Source organism: Brachyistius frenatus, unplaced genomic scaffold, assembly GCF_029030835.1.
Source record: "Brachyistius frenatus isolate BFR_SWC_R1_liver_20210118 unplaced genomic scaffold, ASM2903083v1 Contig_112, whole genome shotgun sequence".
Classification (NCBI taxonomy): Eukaryota; Metazoa; Chordata; class Actinopteri; family Embiotocidae; genus Brachyistius; species Brachyistius frenatus.
In genome coordinates, this window is record NW_027210711.1 from 46235 (window position 1) to 66739 (window position 20505).

Here is a 20505-nt window from a genome sequence, read left to right on the forward strand (position 1 = left end):
TTTTTTTTGGAGAAAAGGTCTCGTTTTTTTACAACGCTGGTGAGACGAGGCCTTCAAGCTGCAAAGATTTGAGGAAATTAGGCCGCTCGTCGTAAGGGACTCGTGTAAATAGCCCTTTTTTTTTTTTCTTCGCTTTCTTTTTTTCAACTCGACTCTTTGCTTTGACACAAAAAAGCCCTCAGAAGATAAAAAAAAACACCAAAAAATAACATATCGAGATGGTTGGTGTCTTTCTCTTCATGTTCGCGTGCGATTCTTTTGCTTGTCGTCGCTTGTAGAAGAGCTTCGTAAAAGCGAGTAAGAATTTGTACGCGTTTCCTTTCCGCGCCGTGCTTATTGAAATTTTTTTTTTTTTTTTTTAAATGGGGAAGCGACGACGCGGCGCGACTCGGCGGAGCCGTCGGACGTCGGTCTCGAACCGTGTGAATAAACATCGTCCCCTTTGCTTCGTGAACTTCCGGTGGACCTAAAGCGAAGCGACTGTCACACATCCGCTTTTATTTCTTTGTGCCATGATATCGTGTGGTGTATTTTGCCTCGCTGGTTCGATTGAAGGTGCTGCCTGCCTGCCTGCCTGCCTGTCTGCCTGCCTGTCTGCCTGCCTGCCTGCCTGTCTGTCTGTCTGTCGGCCGTGTTTCAGCGCATGTTGGCGCGCGGCGGCTGCGTTAAAGGACGTCCCATGAAAGGCGATCTGTACGTCTGTCTGACCGGGGTCGACGCGGCAGCCGAGCGCAGATTACCAGACCTCGGTAACAACCTCCACCCTCTCTCTCTCTCTCTCTGTGTGTGTGTGTGTGTGTGTGTGTGTGTGTGTGTGTGTGTGTGTGTGTGTGTGTGTGTGTGTGTGCGTGTGTGTGCGCGCGCCTCCCCTCGCTGTTTGTTTCTGCTGCTTATGCTACATCAAGAGATAAGAGTTCCCCTTAGTTTCTCTCTTTTCCGCCCGCGGTAGTCGAGTCCTCCGCCATCGTTGAGCTGCAACCGTTCCGGCCGCTGCTTCGTTTCAGCGTTCTTTAAGCCTCGTTTTGTGTTTCGCTACCAAAGCAAACGAAACTGCAGTAAGAGTTTCGGTCCCCTCGTCGCGCGAGCGTACACGGAGTCTCCGTTGTCAGTCGGGCGGAAAGATCTAAAAAAAAAAAAAACAACAACAACGGTTTGGTGAAATTTGACGAACGACGCCGATCGTCTCGACGTTCCTCTTCATCGGATCCAAACCTGCGAACCCGTCCCGTTTCCTAGAAATATCCTGTCCGAGTTCGGTACAGGTGAACACCAGGTACGTTCTTCATTTGTTCCGGGGCGAAAGCTAAAGACAGCGGGAAGCAAAAGCGTCGCGCCGGTCGGCGTGACGTTCTCCACTTGCCGTCGACGCTAAAGTGAACCGTCTCTCCGCGATGCCAGCCAAGAAAACGCCTCCCCCTGACTCCACCCCACCCCATCCACCCTCCCCCCCCGCCCCTCCTTCCTTCAGCCACAGTGACAGACTCATCTGCCATACATCTGTTAGAAAAGGGATTTAGTTCCGCTTAAGTTGCTTTCGCCCGTTCGAAGCGGGGCCCCTCGCGGCTAGGCGCTTCCCTTCCCATTTAAGCCCCGGCCGCCCCCCCGGTTGGCCCCCCGTTGGCCCCCGGTTGGCCCTCCGGCCGCGGCGACAAATGCATCGTGTTGTTTTTTTTCCCTCCGCGGACCGGCCGGACCCACGTGTGACGTTTTCACTTGTTTTTCAGCAACGAATATGAGGACATTTATTTATTATTATTACTATTATTATTATTATTATTATTATTATTTTTTTGGGGGGGAGAAAACATCAAACTGAAACTTTTGCTTCCATTTTGCAGCCGTTGTAGCTATTAGTCGGGCTTTGACGATGTATTTCCTGTCACTCCTTTCTTTGTATTTGTTTTGTGTGTTACATGAAAAATAAATAAAAAAGGAACAACGAAGATGCAAAGCTCACAAACGCAGCGCGTGGCTTCGTTAAAATCGCCGTCAAAGCTGCTCGCGGAGGAGGGGAAGCTCTGACGTTGGGTCGTATCGATTTGACCCCCCCACTGATGATAAACACCGTCACTTCGTTTCTCGCCTCTCCGTTCTTGTTCCTTCTGTCGTCCACGGTGAAATCCCCCCCCCCCCCATTTCGTCGCCGCGTCCTGATGAACGGCGAAAGCGACGGCTTCCACTTCGCCGCAACTCAGACCCTCCTCATTGCCGCGCTACGTTTGTGTGACCGCTGTACTTTTCCAATTCGGGGGGTGGTGGGGGGGGGCCGCACGTACAAACGGCGTCACGCCCTGCAGTGAACCGGTAGTTCCCAAAACGCCCTCTCAAGAACTCTTTGTCCGAGGTCCACGGTGATGAAATGCAGACAAACGGACACCGATTTAGATTTATGTTACGACTGCGTCAGAGAATGTAGTCGATCCGACTGAAGATGTGTTGTTTCGGTCAATTCCTCTGCAGAACCTGCACTTTTCATTTCATCCTGTGTATGTTGCCTGATAATACCTTCCCTTGCTGTCTTTGGATGGATATAATAACTGCAGCTCCATGTTTTTTTTTTTGTTTTTTTTAGTTAAATGTCGGCATTAATAATCAATTATACTTCTGGTCAAGAGGTTAATCCTCTGGCTGCAGCACTGCGGTGAAAAAATAAATAAATAAATAAATATTGTGCTCTTGCAATTTCCGGCCACCAGGGGGCAGCGAAGTATCTGAACTGCTGCTGCTGCTGCTGGATCAAAAAAAAAAGGCTGGCAGGTTTGTCGGATGAACGCTGGGCTGCTCGGAGCAGAGCCGGCTGTGACTCTGGAGTGTCAAAGTCTGAATGGGACCTCCAGTTGGGGGGGGGGGGTGAAAAAGGGGGAGGGGTCATCATCAGGAAAACATCAATACCGACATTAAAAAAAAAAAAAAAATGCAGTACAACTGACTTCCTTCTGTTTGTTTTTTTTTGTTTTTTTTTTGTTTTTTTTAATGAGTTTATGCTTATATTTGATAGTCTTTAAATGGAGCACGGTGCAGCTTACTGCACGAGTTAAAGTATGAAGGAAAGCAGGGCAGAGTTTCGGGAGGTTCTAGTTCTTCTCCGCAGATCCCCCAAAAACCTTCAAAAGACGTTTACGTGTGCCACTAAAGGTGATCAAATGAATAAACAATGCCCGTGACGTAAGCATGCAAATGAAAGGAGGGTGTCTTCTATTGCTTTTTTGTTGTTGTTGTTGTTTTTTCCTCCCTTCTGGATAATGTCATACAGTTGAGACCCAGGTAGTCTGCGCGCGGGATGAGTCACGCGAGACGCTCATCGTCTAAAGGTCCATCACCTCCATCACCTCCATCACCTCCAGCAGCAGCAGACGGCGTCTCCCCGCCGCTCTGGTGCCCACACAGGCGTTAGAGGGAGAGAGGGAAGGAGGGAGGCGCCACTGGATCCTGTCGATTCCGATTCCAACCCCCACTCCCCCTCCTCTCCTCCTCCTCTTCTTCTTCTTCCTCTTCTTCCTCCCCCCCCCCCCACCCCACCCCACTCCACTCCCACCGCAGCTTCCCACCCCGTCCGTCGGACCGATCAGACTGATTGATCGTCGGGTGCCTTCCCGGAGGAAGCCCTCCTGCGCGGCGCAGAAGAGGACGGAGGAAGAGGTGGTGGTGGTGGTGGTGGTGGGGGGGGGGGGGGGAAGAGGGGTGGGATGGGGGGGGGGGTAGGTAGGTTGGGAAAGACCGCTACTGTGTGGCCGCACATGACGCGCAGGAGAAAGTGCGTGTGGGCGGATGAGGAAGTTCAGAGCGCGGATTGATGGTTACACACCTACTGTACTGGCACTTGATCGCAGCAGCGGCAGCAGCGCACCGCCGGGGTCTCCGCGCACCAGTTTCTGCGATCAGGAGGGGGGCGATCCGCGCGCATGGGAAAATGACAATCAAGTTTGTGGTCATCCTCTTCACACTTCTGCTCGTTCAAGGCGCTCGGTGAGTCCGATTCGCACCTTTTTTTTTTTTTTTTTTTTTTCTTTCTTTCTTCCCCATTTCCTTTTTTTTTTGTTCTTCATTTGCATGATCAACAGCTGAGGGTTGTCTTTTTGGACGCTCAAAAGTTGGGCAGAAAATGACAATTACGCATTTCGTGTGACGGAGCCTGGCTGATTAATGCATGTGGGGTTTTTGGGGGTTTTTTTTTCTGTGGGTTTTCTCTCTCTCCCCCCCCCCCCCTCACAAAACCAGCAACCATTTACTGCTGCGCCCAAAATTCACAGTCTGGGGTCTGACAGTCGTTTACAGCGGGGTTCAAGCCGAATATGAGCAGCATGCATCAGCGCTTGCATGTTTTTCTGCTGCGACAAAGTTTTTTTTTATGACAACAGTGTTTATCCCCCCCCCAAAAAAACAAAGGGGGTGGAGGTTTAGTGTGTAGCATGATTAACACGCACCCCTCCTTTCCTCTCTTTCACCCCTCGTCGCACACACACACACACACACACACACAGTTCTGATCTACTGGAATATGGCGACGACGACGAAGATCACCACGATACCGCTGTCAATCAAATGCTGGTGCCCAGGTCGCACCAGGAGGACGCCACGCTCATCCTCAACAACCTGCTGAAGGAATACGACAAGACGCTGCGGCCAGACATCGGAGGTAAGACCGCAGGAGCTCTCAGGGGCGCGCTGCCGCTGCCGCTACCGCTACCGCCGCCGCCGCTCCTGCCGCTGCTGAGTTTTTAAATGGCAGACAAAACTTAGTGGAGATCAGCAGGTCCAGGGGTCGCTGCCCAGGATGCGGATTTGGCGTCGAGCCTGAGAGGTGCCGAAACTAGTGATGCTGTAATACTGGATGCTGCGAATGGGAGGAGGGGGGGGGCAACAACATCACCTTAACCCTTTACTGGTCCAGATCTTCACCGAGGCTTTTGTTATATTTTCACCGTGCTGAATTCAAACCAGACTCCATGTTTGTTTGTTTGTTTGTTTTTTTAATGGTTTTTAGAAGCAACGTCCACCATTTCAAACGCAGCTGGACGTATCCGCCGTTTGGAAACTCCGGATTTAGGGTTGAGTTCCGCACGTGGAGCAATTAGACCGAAACGGGTTCAGGGTTAAGATCGTTGTCGATCTACTGAAAAACAATACATGCTGTCAGACAGCGGTTACAGTACAGGATCACGGATGGTGGACCGATTCCCGAGGACTCGTGGATCGCGCCGTCTCCACTGAGGAGCGCGTGTCTGATCGAATGAGATGATTTGCCAACTTAAGGTGTTCCTTAATGGGCTGAGAAAAAAAACCAAAACAGACAAGTGTGTTTTTTGGTTTTTTTTTCCAAGACGGTGACAACGTAACGTCGTTTTACACGACGCCGCATTTGTACCTATCTTTGCCGGGCGAGGGCGTCTCAGTCTACACGCAACTATTAGACAAATCTGTTTTTCATTTCACTTCTTCTCTTTGGATTACTTTGTCAAAAACAGTCAGATCCCAAAAAAAAACAAACCAAAACAAACAAACAAACAAAAAAAACGCTTAACAATCACATGGAGTTTCGTTTCCGTGCTGAAATCTGAAGTAAAACCAAACTGGATGGACATTTTCTGATGGCTGAGTGACTTGCAGGCGGGCCTTCGAGCTGAACCTGAAACACTGTGTTTATCGGATGGGCTGTGTGTGTGTGTGTGTGTGTGTGTGTGTGTGTGTGTGTGTGTGTGTGTGTGTGTGTGTGTGTGTGTGTGTGCGGGCGCTCCAGTCCAAACCCTCCCCTGATTGCTGCCGCCGTATGTTTTTTTTTTTTGCTGTTGTTGCTACGCCGACGGTGCAATCAGAGCTGGCCGTTTCCGGGACGGCCGCCAATCAAATGGTTTCGGCTGCGGTCTCACCGGTGGGCCTGCGACGAGCGTCGTCGCCGCGGCGCTTCGGCGGTCGCTCGGGTGAAAGTCGGCCGGACGTGCCGGCGGGTGGTGTCGCCGGTCGGGGTTCGGTGTTGGTGGGCTGCGGACGTTGTTGCCGTGCTTAATTTAAACTGAGGCATCTCTTCATTAGAGTCCGTCTCCTCTGTGGGGAAAACTCCCCCCCCCCCTCCCCCCTCCATTCCCATTTTGCTTTTACAGCCAATTTACAATCAGCAATCTGATACGTGGAAACCATTTGGAAACTGCTCTGCACTTTTTCTGTGTTGTTTTTTTGAAGTCACTGAAACGGTGAAGAGGAACTCAAGTCGTCCTTCCAAAGTTTCTCGAACAAAAGTCATATCTGCCTAAACGGGCCCCTCCGAAGGGTCAAAGGGAGACGGGAAACAATGATCTTGTGTTATTTTTTTTTTTAGGTCTGAGCTTCCGTTTTCTTCAACGTTTTTTTTTTGGACGACTGTCCAACGTCGCGCGCATCAAAAATCTTTTTACGTCTTCAAATCTGTATTTGAAAAGTAACCGCCGAGTCCAAACGGTGCAATAAACGGTACTTGAGTATGAATTTGAAATATTGGAGACGGACCGACGTGCCGCTACTTTCCCCCCGCCGTGTGAAAAGTGTCCTCGAGACTCCGGCGGGAACGCGCGTCTCCAGATCGATCGCGTCTTTGCGTTTCCCGGGCGATTTAAAGTGACCCGGCAACCGGCTCTCACGGGGCGGACGGCCCGGTGGCAATTTCGGTCCAGTTCCTTCCCTCCGCAGGACGGGTGGGGTGGGGGGTGGGGGGGATCTCCCTCCAGCTCCGCTGCCGTAATTTCGGGTGCAATTTTGATGAGATCCAGTTGACAAACCTCGGTGTCGTCCATGAAATGTTAATGTCTTCGTAGGATAATGCGAGGCGGCGCGAGCAGGTGGGCGTGGGCGTGTGTGTGTGTGTGTGTGTGTGTGTGTGTGTGTGTGTGTGTGTGTGTGTGTGTGCGCGCGTGCGGGGAAACGCACTCAGACAAACGCACTCGGAGATGACGCTGAGTCAAAGACAGATCTGGGACATTTAAGTCATCGTAACAAAAAAAAAAAAAAAAAGAGTGGGTTCAGTCGAAAACTGCTGCGATGAATATCTAACAAAACACACACGTGTACGCACACACACACACACACACACACACACACACACACACACACACACACACACACACACACACACACACACACACTATAACAAGTACACTCAGAGAGACTACTGAAGGGAGAACAGTGTGGCTCATCTCCCAGATACACCTGGATTTTGCCTAAATCAAAGCCATCCTCTTCACACACACACACACACACACACACACACACACACACACACACACACACACACACACACACACACACACACACACACACAACTTCCTGTTGGCGCGACCGCCGGCAGCTACGCTTCCCTTCAACCGACGTCACGGCAACCTTATTGTTCCCATTTGATCTCCCTCGGTTTTGACTCGTTTTGTTTTTTTTTCCCTCCGAACTCCGAATTAGAGTCGACTTCGGTCCGACAGCAGCGAGGCGGGGATCCGGGACCCGGCGGCAGAACGGGGTTATTATCTCAGCGCCCCTGTTTGTTTTCCTCCCGTCGCTTCCGCTCCTGTAAAGTCAGCAGCGAGTGTAATCTTCGTATAAAGTGGGTGACTGGTCCGCTCGGGAAGACAAAAGGAAAACAACAACAACAAAAAAAACAGAAAAGAAAAGCGACCTACATTTTCCCCCCCGGACCTCAACGAGTGTTGAGGCTCACCTCAACCGATGAGAAGCAGTTCGCCTCGGACGAAGATGAGATGCTTCCGTGTCCCTATTGTGTCACTTTCCTTTCGGGCCGACAGCGAGATCAGTGGGGGAGATCTGGGGGAGATCTGGGGGAGATCTGGGGGAGATCTGGGGGAGATCTGGGGGAGATCTGGGTGATCCTGTGGGAAGGCCTTAACACAGAAGAGACAAACGATCTCGTTCACCTCCACAGAAAACCCCGATCAACAGTCAACAGCTTAATCCGTCCCGCTGCCGTCTCCGCCCTCCCGCATCGGGTGCGACGACTTCGCTTCCCGCCTGTGTTCAAATCCGCGCTGACCGACGGCTTCCCGATACGGCCGGCCGCGTAATCCGGTTGCGGCTCGCGGGCGCGACTGAAAGGCTGTAATTGTCCGTCGCTAACGAGCTATCGATCTGCGCTGACTGACCGCGTCGCCGCTATCGCGTCCGCCATCGCGTCCGCCATCGTCGCCTCCCCTGAATATGTCTGAGGTTAACAATTAAGTCTGCTGGAGGGGGAGGGGGAGAGGAGGGGGAGAGAAAAGGGAGGGGGGGCATATGAATAGGAGCTTTCTGCGTGTGCAGCTGTAACCAGGGAGTCGCTTTTGAGCGTCGGTGAGGCGACGGACTTCAGACGGACGCAGATAAAAAACAGGTGTCGGAAATAGAAACCCAAGCTGCTCACACACTGGTGGTTTGCAGCTGTTTTCCTCACTCTCTCTCTCTCTCTCTCTCACTCTCTCTCTCTCTCTCTCTCTCTCTCTCTCTCTCTCATGCTCTCTCTCTCACTCCCATTCTCTCTCTCACTCATTCTCACTCTCTCTCACTCTCACTCTCAGGCTCTCTCTATCACTCATTCTCTCTCTCACTCACTCTCACTCGTTCTCTCTCTCTCACGCTCACTCTCTCTCTCGCTTACTCTCACTCTCTCTCACTCATTATCTCTCATTCATTCTCTCTCTCTCTCTCTCTCTCTCTCTCTCTCTCTCTCTCTCTCTCTCACGCACTCTTGCTCACTCTCACTCACTCTCTCTCATTGTCCAACTCTCATTCTCATTCTCTCTCTCTCTCACTCTCTCTCTCTCACTCATTCTCTCTCTCTCTCTCTCTCTCTCACGCTCTCTTGCTCACTCTCACTCACTCTCTCTCATTGTCTCACTCTCTCACTCTCATTCTCTCTCTCACTCATTCTCTCTCTCACTCTCATTCTCTCTCTCTCACTCTCATTCTCTCTCTCTCTCTCACTCTCTCTCTCTCTCACTCTCATTCTCTCTCACTCTCATTCTCTCACTCTCACTCCCACTCTCTCTCTCTCATTCTCTCTCTCACTCTCATTCTCTCTCTCTCTCTCTCTGCACCTCCTCTGTTTTCCATCTGTCTCTCTCTCTCTCTCTCAACCAATCACGCGTCCTCTTTTTCTTGTCTCCTGCCGTCAACCCGCCCACACGTCTTACTATCAATTAACGCGCCCCGACACGTAACTCGGATTCCGGAGTTTTCGGCGGAAGTTTCGACCCACTTTTTTCAGCCCGCGTATTAAAATCCCGTAGATCCGATTCGGAAGCCGCGTCGGGTTCAATCGCTCGGCGGGAGCGGAGGACGGGCCGTCGGCCGAATCCGCTCGTCTCCGCGGACGTCGTACGACGTTTGACGAAGGACTTAGACTCGCCCTCCGTCTCGTAAAAGAGCAAAACAACCGGCAGAAATGAGACTCGAGGAAAAAAGAAAAAAAAAAAAAACTTCACGTCGTTCGCCGAGAAAAGCTCAGAGTCTACGTTCCCGAAATAGCCGGGAGGTGTTTGTCTTCTTCTCAGATGCTGCGACGTGCAGCTTTTAAGGGAAGTAAAAAACAAACAAACCCGAGCAGAAGGGAAGCGACGCCGCTGTGCTCGATCCGAGGCCCCCGAAGGGGCGCTTTTCAAGTTCGGAGGTGACGTGGGGACGGTGCGAGCGCTGCTTCACCCGTCACCTCCGTGCTCACCTCACAGAAACGAGTCAAATGTGAAGAAGAAGAAGAAGAAGAATCAAAGCCGACCGAAATATCTCACCGGCTGCTGCCGTGGAGTTGGGCCCGGCGACACGTGTTCACCCGGCGACCTTTTCACCTTATCGGGCCAAAATATGGAGCTCGCCACAAGGAGGGGTTGAACTGGCGACGTGTCGAGGAGGGAGGCCAAATCGGAGGACGGCGGCGTGGGAAAGGTCCGCTCGAAGGACGACGAGACGCAGCCCCGAACCTCATCAAAGACGGAAAAGCCGCGCCGCGCTCTTTGGTAATTGCCAATTTTCCGACTGAAATGCTTTTCAACGGCGTTACGTTCAAATGATTAGATACAGTTAATGAATTGCCTTAATATTTCCTTCCCGGGGTATCGTTTTCATTATTGCGGCTTCCCAGCTGGATCAAAATCAGCCGGGAATGTGGGCGGGAAATAATACCAAAAAAAAAAAAAAAAAAAAACAATAACTGCAATAATAAAGATGAAATTAAACAGCGTGTCTTTCGAACAAGAGGGACGCGAGTTTAATGATCCGTCGATTAACCCCAAACTATAACCGCCGGGCCTTCACTCAGGAGTTAATGGGAGCATCCGGAAGTTTTAATTGAGCTGCTGTGTGTGTGTGTGTGTGTGTGTGTGTGTGTGTGTGTGTGTGTGTGTGTGTGTGTGTGTGTGAGTGTGTGTAGGCAGCAGGCGCGCACTTTTTCGATGCGTTACTTCCTGCTACGGGGGAGGAGTCCCGGAGCAAAGAGGGAGTTTCTGGACAGTCGCATTACGGGAGAACCGCAAAAACGCAGCAACGAGGCTTTGAGGCCGCCTCCTCCTCCTTTCGATCGTCGCCGCGGCGACACCGCACCGGCGCCGCAGCGGCTGAAAGGACAATTATCACATGAGCCTCCTCAATATTTCGGGTCCGGTGACATTTCACGAGATGAAGAGGAGTTTCCAGCCCTGGCAAATGCTTCGCCTCGCATCCTAGGTGGCCGGGTTAGCCGAGTCGACAGTCACCTGCGGGTTAGGAGTGGGCGTGCGCGTGTGTGTGAGTGTGTGTGTGTGTGTGTGTGAGTGTGTGTGTGTGAGTAGGCGGCAGGCGCGCGCACACACACACACCGGCAGATGTTGTAACCTTTTACGAGTTCTATGATGCAAATGAGACGCAACGGAGGAGGTGCAGGACCGACCACCGAATGCAGCGTTCGTGAGCAACTGGGAAGTAGTGTGTGGGTGAGGGGGGTTGGGGGGGGGGGGGGGATCAACCCGCGAGTTGGAAAACACACCTGAACACCTGTCGCTTCGGGAATATCCCGGTAGGAAAGCGGGGGAGGAGTCCAAGGGTTATTTTAAACAATTTCTCTCACCCGGTCAGATGTTTCCGCCGCACGTGGGACGTTTCGTCGCCGTGTCCGCTTCCGCGTTGACGGGCAGGCGTGATCGTGACAGCTCGTCGTTACCGATAAGACGATCTCGTTACGTGTTCCGGCACCTTCCCGCATAAATTCGCAAATGAATGAGTATTATTCCTTGTTATGTAACTCCTTTACCGCTTCAGCGCTTCAAAATAGGGAGCGACCCTGCCGACCGAAAACGAGCGCGCTCGACGAGAGATATTTGCAAATGAGATGTTTTTTTGTTTTTTTAATAAACGCACGCCGCGCCCGGAGGAGGCCTCGACCGGGAATTTTGCCTTCCCCGAAAATGTTTAATTCATCCCGGCCGAAGGGGGGCCGGGGAGCCCGGCGGAGCCTCGGCTTTCGTTCCTCCGGCGCGCCCCGACTTGATGAGAAACCGCGACGGAACGGCCGGGCGATCGCGGGGGGGGGGGGCCCGAAAGCGGCGGCCTGATAGCCGGAGCGAAGCGCGTCAGGTGGTTTAATGAGAGCGAGCCGGGTTTGGATCGCGGCTGACACTTTCCCCGTCCCGGTGCGGCCTCACCATTAAATCCATTTCCGCGTGCGTGTGTCTCCCGCGTCCGCTCCGCTCACCGCCGGCGATTTGAAAAGATGCGGCCGCTTGTTTGTTGCAGCTGCGGCGGACTGCAAATGAGATGGACCCGTTTCATTAGAGCTGCGGGGTTGTTGTCCCCCCCCCTTCCCCCCACCACCACCTTCGTCTCTACATCTAATGGAAGATTTCAAACGCCGACTTCAAAATGAGCCGAATAAGTGCAGAACAAACTTCTATCTCTGCTTTCGGTGGCGCTCGTTTGTTCGCCGCAGCGGCTCGGAAGCATTCGAATGTCCAAATCAAAACAAATCCACAAAACGCGGCGCGGCGGTGACGTCGTGGAAACCGTACGTTAAAATGGTCTCCGGTGACACGGAAAGCAATGCAACAGCGAGCGGTGTGTTACGTTTCATTCTGTCAAAGTCGTTCCAGATTCTGGATTCTGATTGGCTGGTGCGGATTAAACTTCAGTGGCAATTTCACCAGACGGCATCTGCCGCGTGTTTGCCTGCTTGCAGTCTTTTTTGCGAGCGGTGTTTTCCTAACCGCCGCCACAATAACCAGCAAACAGGACAACTTGATTCGATTTAAAATTTAATTAGAAATGTTTTCGCCTCCACTTCACCCGCTTCGAGCCGTATTATCACTCGAGGGCTTTGCGACAAACGGCAGCACAGACGCGGCGGCGCCAAATGCAAAGCCCCCCCCGTCGTGGTTTTCTTCTCCGGGACGGAGGTGAGGAAGGGAAGTCGGCGAGCCGTCCGATCGCAGGTTTTCCGCGATGCTGCTTTTTACACTTTGCAGGTGCCGGGCGGTCTCCCGTCGTTGCCGCGGCGCCCGTGGGGGGGGGGGAGGGGGGAGCGACAACAGCGTCTGATACTCCGTCTCATCAAACAGATTACAGCGTGAACCTCCGTCGTGGCACACGTCCGGGCCCTACTACCGTTAATTATACATTTATTCCGTTTACATTCCGCGTGCTGGGAGTTCTCCGAGCGGGGCCAAAAAAAAAAAAAAAGCCTTTATTAGATTTGTTTGTTTTTGCCCCCCCGCCCCATGCATTTGCGTCTTGGACAAAGTGTCAAATCGCTCCGCTGACAAAATAACACCACAGAAAAGGGAACGCTCGTTGCGGTTGTTTCATTCTCCTCTAAATATTCGCGGTAATTGAGAGATAATTCGTAACGTGTGCGTACCGGGCCTCCCCCGCCTCTTGCCCCTGTTTTTTTTTTTTCCGTTGCTGAGTTATTGCCCGGTGGCGATTCATAAACCGTGAGATCTTTCCCTCCGCTCGGTTCTCATTAAAACCTCCGACGGAGGAGAAATACCTTCCCTTCCCGGATCTACTCCGTTCGGTTCAGGGAGCTGAACACCATCTGGTCGAGTACAGGACGCCCTCCGCTCCCCCCCCCCTCACCCCCTCCCACCCCGCACACCTACGCAGCCGACCGCAAATACACAAGCGCTGGATACGCGCCTACGCGGCCGGTCGATATCCGTCTGATCCCAAAGTGATTTCATTAAGACTTAAATTACTTTTCTTTTTTTTTTTTTTTAATTTCTTTTTTTGTTACACGTTCACAAAAGGCAATTTGTCACTTTTTACCACGACCCGAGGAGCGCCCGATGTCATCTCAGATCTCGCTTCGGTCAAAATGAGCGAGTGTCTACGGCCGAGAAGTAGTCCACTTCCTACGTTTCCTTTATTTGACCCGGCGGGAGCCCGGCGGCTCGGCCTCGCGGCCCGGAGCTGCTCCGAGGTTACAGATGTCGGGCAAAGACTTGAAACTGAGCAGCTGAAGGGAAGAAGCCGGCTCAAAAGTGCATGAAAAAAAAAAAAAGGATCTTCGGCAAAGCCTTTAAACCGGCCACCTTTTTCCTTTCCTACTTTCTGCCGCTCTGGTGAGCTCCTGTTCTATTTCCGTCATTCGTTTTCACCCGGCGCGTTCGTCGCAGCGACGCGGCTTAGTTTAAACTCCGTGAACAAACATTACGCCGCGGGTGTGAGAAAACTACAACGTCTGGAGTGGTTCTCCGGCGGCGTGACGGGACGCTGCAGGCGGAGGCCGAGGTGTGCCTTGACATTTGGCTGAAATGCGAAATCGATAAATCCATTACCAAACAAATTCCTCGGATCAGTCCCGTTAAAACTCGCTTTACAGAGATTCTCATCTAAATCGGTCGGGTCCTTTGGCTCTGTTTGTGTTTGTGTCTGGCGCTCCTCAACAGTTCTGACATTTCCGGTAATCAACATTTTTGTACGCACGCGCGTGTGTGTGTGTGTGTGTGTGTGTGTGTGTGTGTGTGTGTGTGTGTAAAAATAATAAACTTCCCTTCGACGAAAACCGAAAGGTTTCAGTTTTAGTTGCGTTTCGGGAAAAACTGGAGGTAAACTGGAGGACTTGCGTTGCCGCGGTTACAATGACGACCGCGTATTTACATTGACAGCCCGCTAAGCCCTGCGGTATTCCCGGCGGTATTCCCGGCGGTATTCCCCGCCCGCTGCTCCCTGAATGCCGAGCGTACGGGAGTCCGACGGTCGGCCGGGATACGAGCGCGTCTACGTGCGGACGCGAGATCCGTCGCCGGCCGGGCCGAGCCGGCTTTGGAAGCCTTTCTTCTTAATTCCAGGCCCGCGGGGTAATTCGGTAATACGGTTGGGGCCTGTCGTGCTTCTCTCGAAAACGCGATGAAGAGGAAGGAGGAGGAGGATGAGGAGGAGGACGATGAGCAACATGAAGAGGATGAAGGAGAAGTCATCCGGCCCCACTGGATCACGGCTTCTCCGTGAGGAGAAGTAAATCGGCTTGAGAGACAGACGGGACGGATAGGTGGGTGTTTTCAGCTCCTCTCTCCGTACCAAATGTGTCCTTCTCCGGGATGAAAGTCGGCACGACCAGCTCTCGGAACAGAGGAGAAAGCTGCACGATGGAGCCCGTTCAAAAGTGAAAATATTCCGGAGGAACGTCGTCGGCCGTGACGAGCCGTCGTGTCCGAACCCCGATGTTGGAGTATACCGAAGTATTTGACCTATTTGGGCCTTTAAAGGGTTGTTTAAACGAAGCTGCAACGAAGCGATGTCTTCCGGACGGTCGGTACGATCGGTGTCGCCGCGTTGTGCCACTGCGTCGTAAAATCGAGCTCTCGTACGTACTGACGATAAAACAAATTATTGCTCGCAGCCTCGCAGCGTGCCGAGGTTTCCTGCGTGTCGGTGATTTGGAACGCGTGCAAACGGGAAGTGATTCGATAAAAGAAACTTTACCGCGAATGTTGCAAAATACAAACTCAAATCAAGTCTGTGACTGAAACCAACAACATTTTGTTCTCTGTTCATTTTTTTTTTTTTTTACCTTCAAGTGTTGATCGCAGTACCACAAATTTGCCCTCGAAATAGTTTTTTTTTTGGTCAAAAATGCCTTTTTAAAAAACGAGCCCGCTGGATGGAGGATGTTACGACCTGCCGACAGCTTATACCTCACTCCAGTGGTGGACACTTCAAAAAAAAAAAAAAAAAAGAAACTGCAATTATTCAAATTGTGGAGCTTGCTGAGTATTTTAAAATTACCCATAAACGCACGTAAGTGCATGGAAGTACTCCAAAACCAGCGGTCACGAGTTCTCACTTTTAGCTCGGTCGATTCTCCAGGGTTCGAGCGTGTTGCCCGGAGGACACTTTGGGAGGAACGGCTTAGTGATTGGGAGGCGACCCCGCCGGTGAGCAGACGCCCGGTCGCATTTTACTTGACTGCGTCTGCACGCTGACGTCACCACGGAACCTTTTTACACGGCAGACGCGCCGACTCGGCGTTGCAGGGAAAGCGCGGGTGTATTCGTGACGGCCGGGCCGGGTCAACGTGTCAAAGTGACCCGGTCAGCGCCGGGCGAGGGACACCGAGCGCGTCCTCGGGAAACGTTTGTGTCTTCCGAGGACGTGGAGGTTCACGTCAGAGAGACCTTTTTCTTTTTTTTAATGAAAGTTCAAATCAGTTCAGCACATGTGGGTTAAACGCAAACAAATAAAACAAGCCAAAACAAACAAAGCCAGACTGCTGAATCACACATGAATTTTTCATGAAATGTTTGTTCTCTAACATGAACCATTTTTCCTGCTTTTTTCCCACGAGCTTATTTGCATCGGCTTTGTTGTCAGACACTATTTTATTAGTATTTTTTTTTTTTTTTTCTGTTTTTACTGTGTTACAAAAAAAACCTGCTCTGGTGACCTTCCACAATTTCAGATGCTGCAGGTTTTTCTTTTGGTTTGTGTTTTTTTTTTTAATTTTCTAAAATTTTTTTATCCTCGAATCAACTCTAACGTTGATGCCGAGCAAAAGATTTGCCAAGATCCTACATACTGACTGGAAATGCTATTAATCGCCGTGGCAACACAGGAGCTGCTCCAGAAAGCACGGTGGAGCTTTTTTTTTGGTTTTCTTTTTCTTCTTCTGCTTTTCAAAACACGTAAATCTTTCTTCTCCGGGGCGGGGGGGGGGCAAAACAAGTAAATTGATTTTATTTACGGAGGCGACACGGTGAAGGATGATAAGCGTTGTTTTTTTTAACTTGGTTATACGTTCGAGTGTCGAGGCGTCCGGACACGATGCGGGATGAGAGGCCTGACAAATGACGAATAAATCTCACGTGTCCCGCCTCCAATATGTGCAACGTGTCCTCACTTGTCTTCCTTCTGCCTCCTTGCAGAGAAACCGACTGTCATCGATGTGGGCATATACGTCAACAGCATCGGGCCCGTGTCATCCATCGATATGGTGAGTCGCGGCATTATCCCTCTTCCTATTTCCGCGCACGCACGCGCGCACGCACACACACACACACACACACACACACACACACACACACACGCACGCACGCACGCACGCACATTTATCCGCTCTGCCGGCCATGAGCATCATCAAACGTGATTGCTGTCATTCGTCCTGCTGGATCTGCCGGTCATGTGGGCCGCCGCAGATGTTTCTCTCGCGGCGGAGGCCAAGTGAGACAGGTGTGGACGCTTTTTCTTTTTTTTTTCCTTTTCTTCCCGTCCCGCGGATCAGCTCGGATTAAGCAAATGAGCGCGTTTTAAAATAAGAGCCTGTGGAAATGGTGCTCTGAAAAGCTCTCTCTCTCTCTCTCTCTCTCTCCGCTATCCACTCAGACAGAGGTTCGTGTCTCTGCGGAGAGGAGCTGCGTTCTCATCCACTTTTCTTTATTTAGTAACTGCATCTTTTTTTTCTTTTCCTTTGCACCAGTGTGGAAATTACAAGAACAAAGTTGGACTTGAAGGGATGGTTTTGGGAAAAAAAAAAAAAAAAAAAAGACCGGGATGTGGGATTGATGCATATTTCATTATGGAGGGGCCTGATCAGACGCAATAAAACACACAAAGAGCTTTGATGAGCGGTAACGAGAAAATAGCTCGCGTTTGAGACCCGCTGAAAGCCCCGCGGCCCCGTCGTACGGCCTTGAGAGAGGTTCGGTGGACTAAAATGGCTTGCGGCCTTTTCATTATTCATACTCCCGAGGTACCGTTCGGTCGCTGTCAATTCGAAGCTAATATTTTGCTTTTTGCCGCGATAAAGGAATTGCCTCCCGAACATTAACTGAGCCAGACGCGATAATGAAAAGTGTCTCGTCTCCGAACTTAGCAGATCGCCAGATGTTTCGTCGCAGCTGTTGCCTGGCAACATTAAATACTTCCAGATATAAAAAGCAATTTACACTTCTTTTTTTTTTTTTTTGACGCGTCAGCACGGCCTTGCAACTTTTTATGAGTTAAGATTACATCTGCGCATTCAGGATCAGATTACAGAATATATATTTATCGCATAGACCGATGTACCGCACTGTTATTTGGCTACATTATGTGGCAACTGTCTGCACGTTTAACCACGTCGCGTCAGCATTAACGCCGTTAAGTGCCATTTGCATTTCCAGAAACTATCACCGAGCCGCGGCCGAAGCGGAATCCCAGCGACGTCTGTCTGTTTCAGGAAAACGAAAGAACAACTTCTCGTCCCGACCCATTTGGGAACCCTTAAGTTTTGTGTTAGTATCGATCGACCCGTCTGTCCAACTTCTTCACCTCCTTCGCAATTCGAGCCGCCGTGTTCCCCGGTGTCGAGAGTGAAAAGGAAACGCAGCAGAAGACGATAAATAATTTCCCCGTAAATCCCTTGTGCGTTTGAAAGCAATTTGACTCCGCAGACGTAAACGGAGGTCCTCGACACTCGAGATATAAAAAAAAAAAAAAAAAAACCCACTCTAAATAGACGTGATTATTGAATGTATCTGCGCGGTGAAAGTCCTCGGCGAAGGCACTCTTTACCGGATATTTTCCAAAACGTACGTCGGCCGTAAATAGCGAGGGTCGACGAACTGGAACCCTCGAGGGTTGGCACTCGACGACGGTGTAAAATATGTCCTGACAAAAAAAAAAAAAAAAAACTCGATCGTGACGAAGACCCGATCTGTCCCGGAGCTATTGCATTGGGTTGTGTGCTCTTATCGAATCCACCCGCTTATATGCGCTGCGATTGGTGCAGCAAAAGGACGACATATAGAGAAATGGTCATTATTCCAGCTGAAGCCCCTGCGGGGTGATTAAGCCGTTGAATCGGAGGCGCTTGATAACAGTGAAGGGGCTTACTTTGCCGTGATGTCTTCCTTCCCGCAGGATCGCTGCTTATTACACGGCTCCTTGCAAAAGACATCAATCAGCTGACACGGCTGATAAAACCACTCAAATGTTTCTGGCGTGGGGAGCGAGCGGCGTCCCTGCGGGGAGGTGACTCGACCGAACACGCCGGGGGGGGGGGGGGGGGGGGGGGGGGGGGGGGGGCTTTGTGACGAAGCGTGAAAAGGAAAAGTCAGAACAAAACCTCAGTTTACCTTTAAATGTTCGACAAAGTGGCATTATAAAAATAATTAAAAAAAAAAAAAAAAAAACTCAAAACATATTTCAACTCTGTGATTTTAGATCAGACAACGAAGATCGGGTCTGAAAAGGACGGTAATTTAGGACGTGCTGCGACGAACGCCTGACTGATTAAACCCCCCCCCCCCCCCCCCGAATCTCCGCGACAGAAGTGGAGAGAACAGAGCCGGTGCAACGTGAACACGTTGCTGAGAAATAAGTACACGTCGAAAGGAACGATAATCGTCCTCGGCCAAAGTTATCCTTTCGCTTTACTAATTGCAGACCGACCGAAATATTTAGAAAAACGGATTCTCGTTCGCTTTTTATTCTTCCTTTTTTATTTCCCCCGCGCTGACATGCGGGTTGAGGATCGCCCGGCGAGCGGGAGGGCTGATCCGTCCGCTCGCCGGGCAGACGTCTACGTTAGGCCAGATAAATCTGTTTACATGAATAATCTTGAAAGACATGTCATTCTGAGCCAAGAGAAAATGTCCCTGTTTGACAGATGCAATATTTCAAAGCAGCACAGTGTGTGTGTGTGTGTGTGTGTGTGTGTGTGTGTGTGTGTGTGTCTTTCTACTAAGTCGGAGACAAAGCAGCAGCGTGCACGTGTGACGTGCGCTGCTGCATGTGAAAGCATCTATTCATCTGCGAGGTGTGAACAATCTCTCCTTTGTACTTTTTACTGTTTGCGCTGATAAACCCACGGAAATACAAGTTCTGTGTAACTGATTGAACGCCCCCCCCCTCTCTCCCCTCCCTCCCCCTTCACGCTTTTGATCACTTCTCATTCACACCTTTTTTTTCCCTCTTTGGCTCGGGACCCGTTTTATTGCTCTCACAAAACCCGCACCCACCCAGGTCCGGGATGGGGGTCGAAGACGGGGCCGACCGAATCAGCCGACGCTCGAGCGCCCGACGTTTTGTCGCCGACCGACGCGTCTGTCGTCCCCCTAATTAAAAAGAACAAAAAGAGCGTGCGGGTTGACAGAGGGACGGCGAGTCGGGAGACGGAGAGGGCGGGTCGTCCTCGGCCTTCCCGGCACACGGATGTTCATTTCTGACCCGAGCGGGAATCGAGCGCCGTCGACTCACGGAGCACTTTAAAAAGAATAAATAAATAAATAAAAATCCTGTTCGCAGTTTTCTGCCGACAGCGGGCGAGCGATCGACGCTGTAATTATTTTGACAGTTCGTTGAGAGGCGGATCTGGGGGGGGGATCGGGACGGCGTGAGGACGGGCTGTTCGCAATTGATTCTGTTCCTCGTGTTTTCTTCGTGCTGTGAAGTCGTCTTTTTTCTGCTTCCGGTAACTGAGACGCTGCAGTGATGGATGATTTTAATTCAGTTTTTTTTTTTTTTTTTTTTTACAAAGACCAACAGAAAACACCAAGATTGAATTATGTCCAGTGGTGAGAAGTAACTAAGTACATTTACTCAACTACTGTACTTATGTGCAATTTGGAAGCACTTGTCCTTCACCGAAGTATTTTTTATTTAATGCTACTTTTCATTTTTAAGATGGAGGTTTGACACCACGGAGGACGTAATCAACTTTTTTTTAAAAAACAACACATTGTTAAAGCTGTAAAGTTGTTTATCGGCTCCGCTGAATCGCCCTTTTTTAAACGTCTCGCGTGGTTTCATTTCAACGAGCGTTCAAATGAGCTCATACTTCAACAACAAATCCAAGATGTGAGGCGAAAGTCCGAAGCCTGACGACAGAACTCTCGGCATCAAAATATGGGATTAAACAATAATCATTTACAAACGGGAGCTGCTTTCCTTTCCTGGCTTTAGCAAAGCAGCTGTTTATTCACGTGTTATTATATTTATGATATCGGGTTCCATATCGGGTTCCACTTTTCCACTTGGGCCCCGAGAACGAGAAAAAAAAAGAACCCGTGCGCGCACTCGAACCCCGTCGGGATGGAGGAAAAGCGTGCGCCCTCG

The 20505-nt window shown here is 50.8% G+C and overlaps 1 protein-coding gene across 1 annotated transcript in view; it reads left to right on the forward strand.

The window, feature by feature from the left end:
* Nucleotides 1-3707: 3707 nt before the first annotated feature.
* Nucleotides 3708-20505, forward strand: part of LOC138629231 (gamma-aminobutyric acid receptor subunit gamma-3-like) — a 52370-nt gene continuing 35572 nt past the window's right edge. Inside the window, exons 1-3 of the mRNA XM_069712800.1 lie at nucleotides 3708-3966; nucleotides 4482-4636; nucleotides 16335-16402. Coding sequence (XP_069568901.1) covers nucleotides 3794-3966; nucleotides 4482-4636; nucleotides 16335-16402 — 396 coding nt within the window. The 5' untranslated portion in view covers nucleotides 3708-3793. The remainder of the gene's footprint in view (nucleotides 3967-4481; nucleotides 4637-16334; nucleotides 16403-20505) is intronic.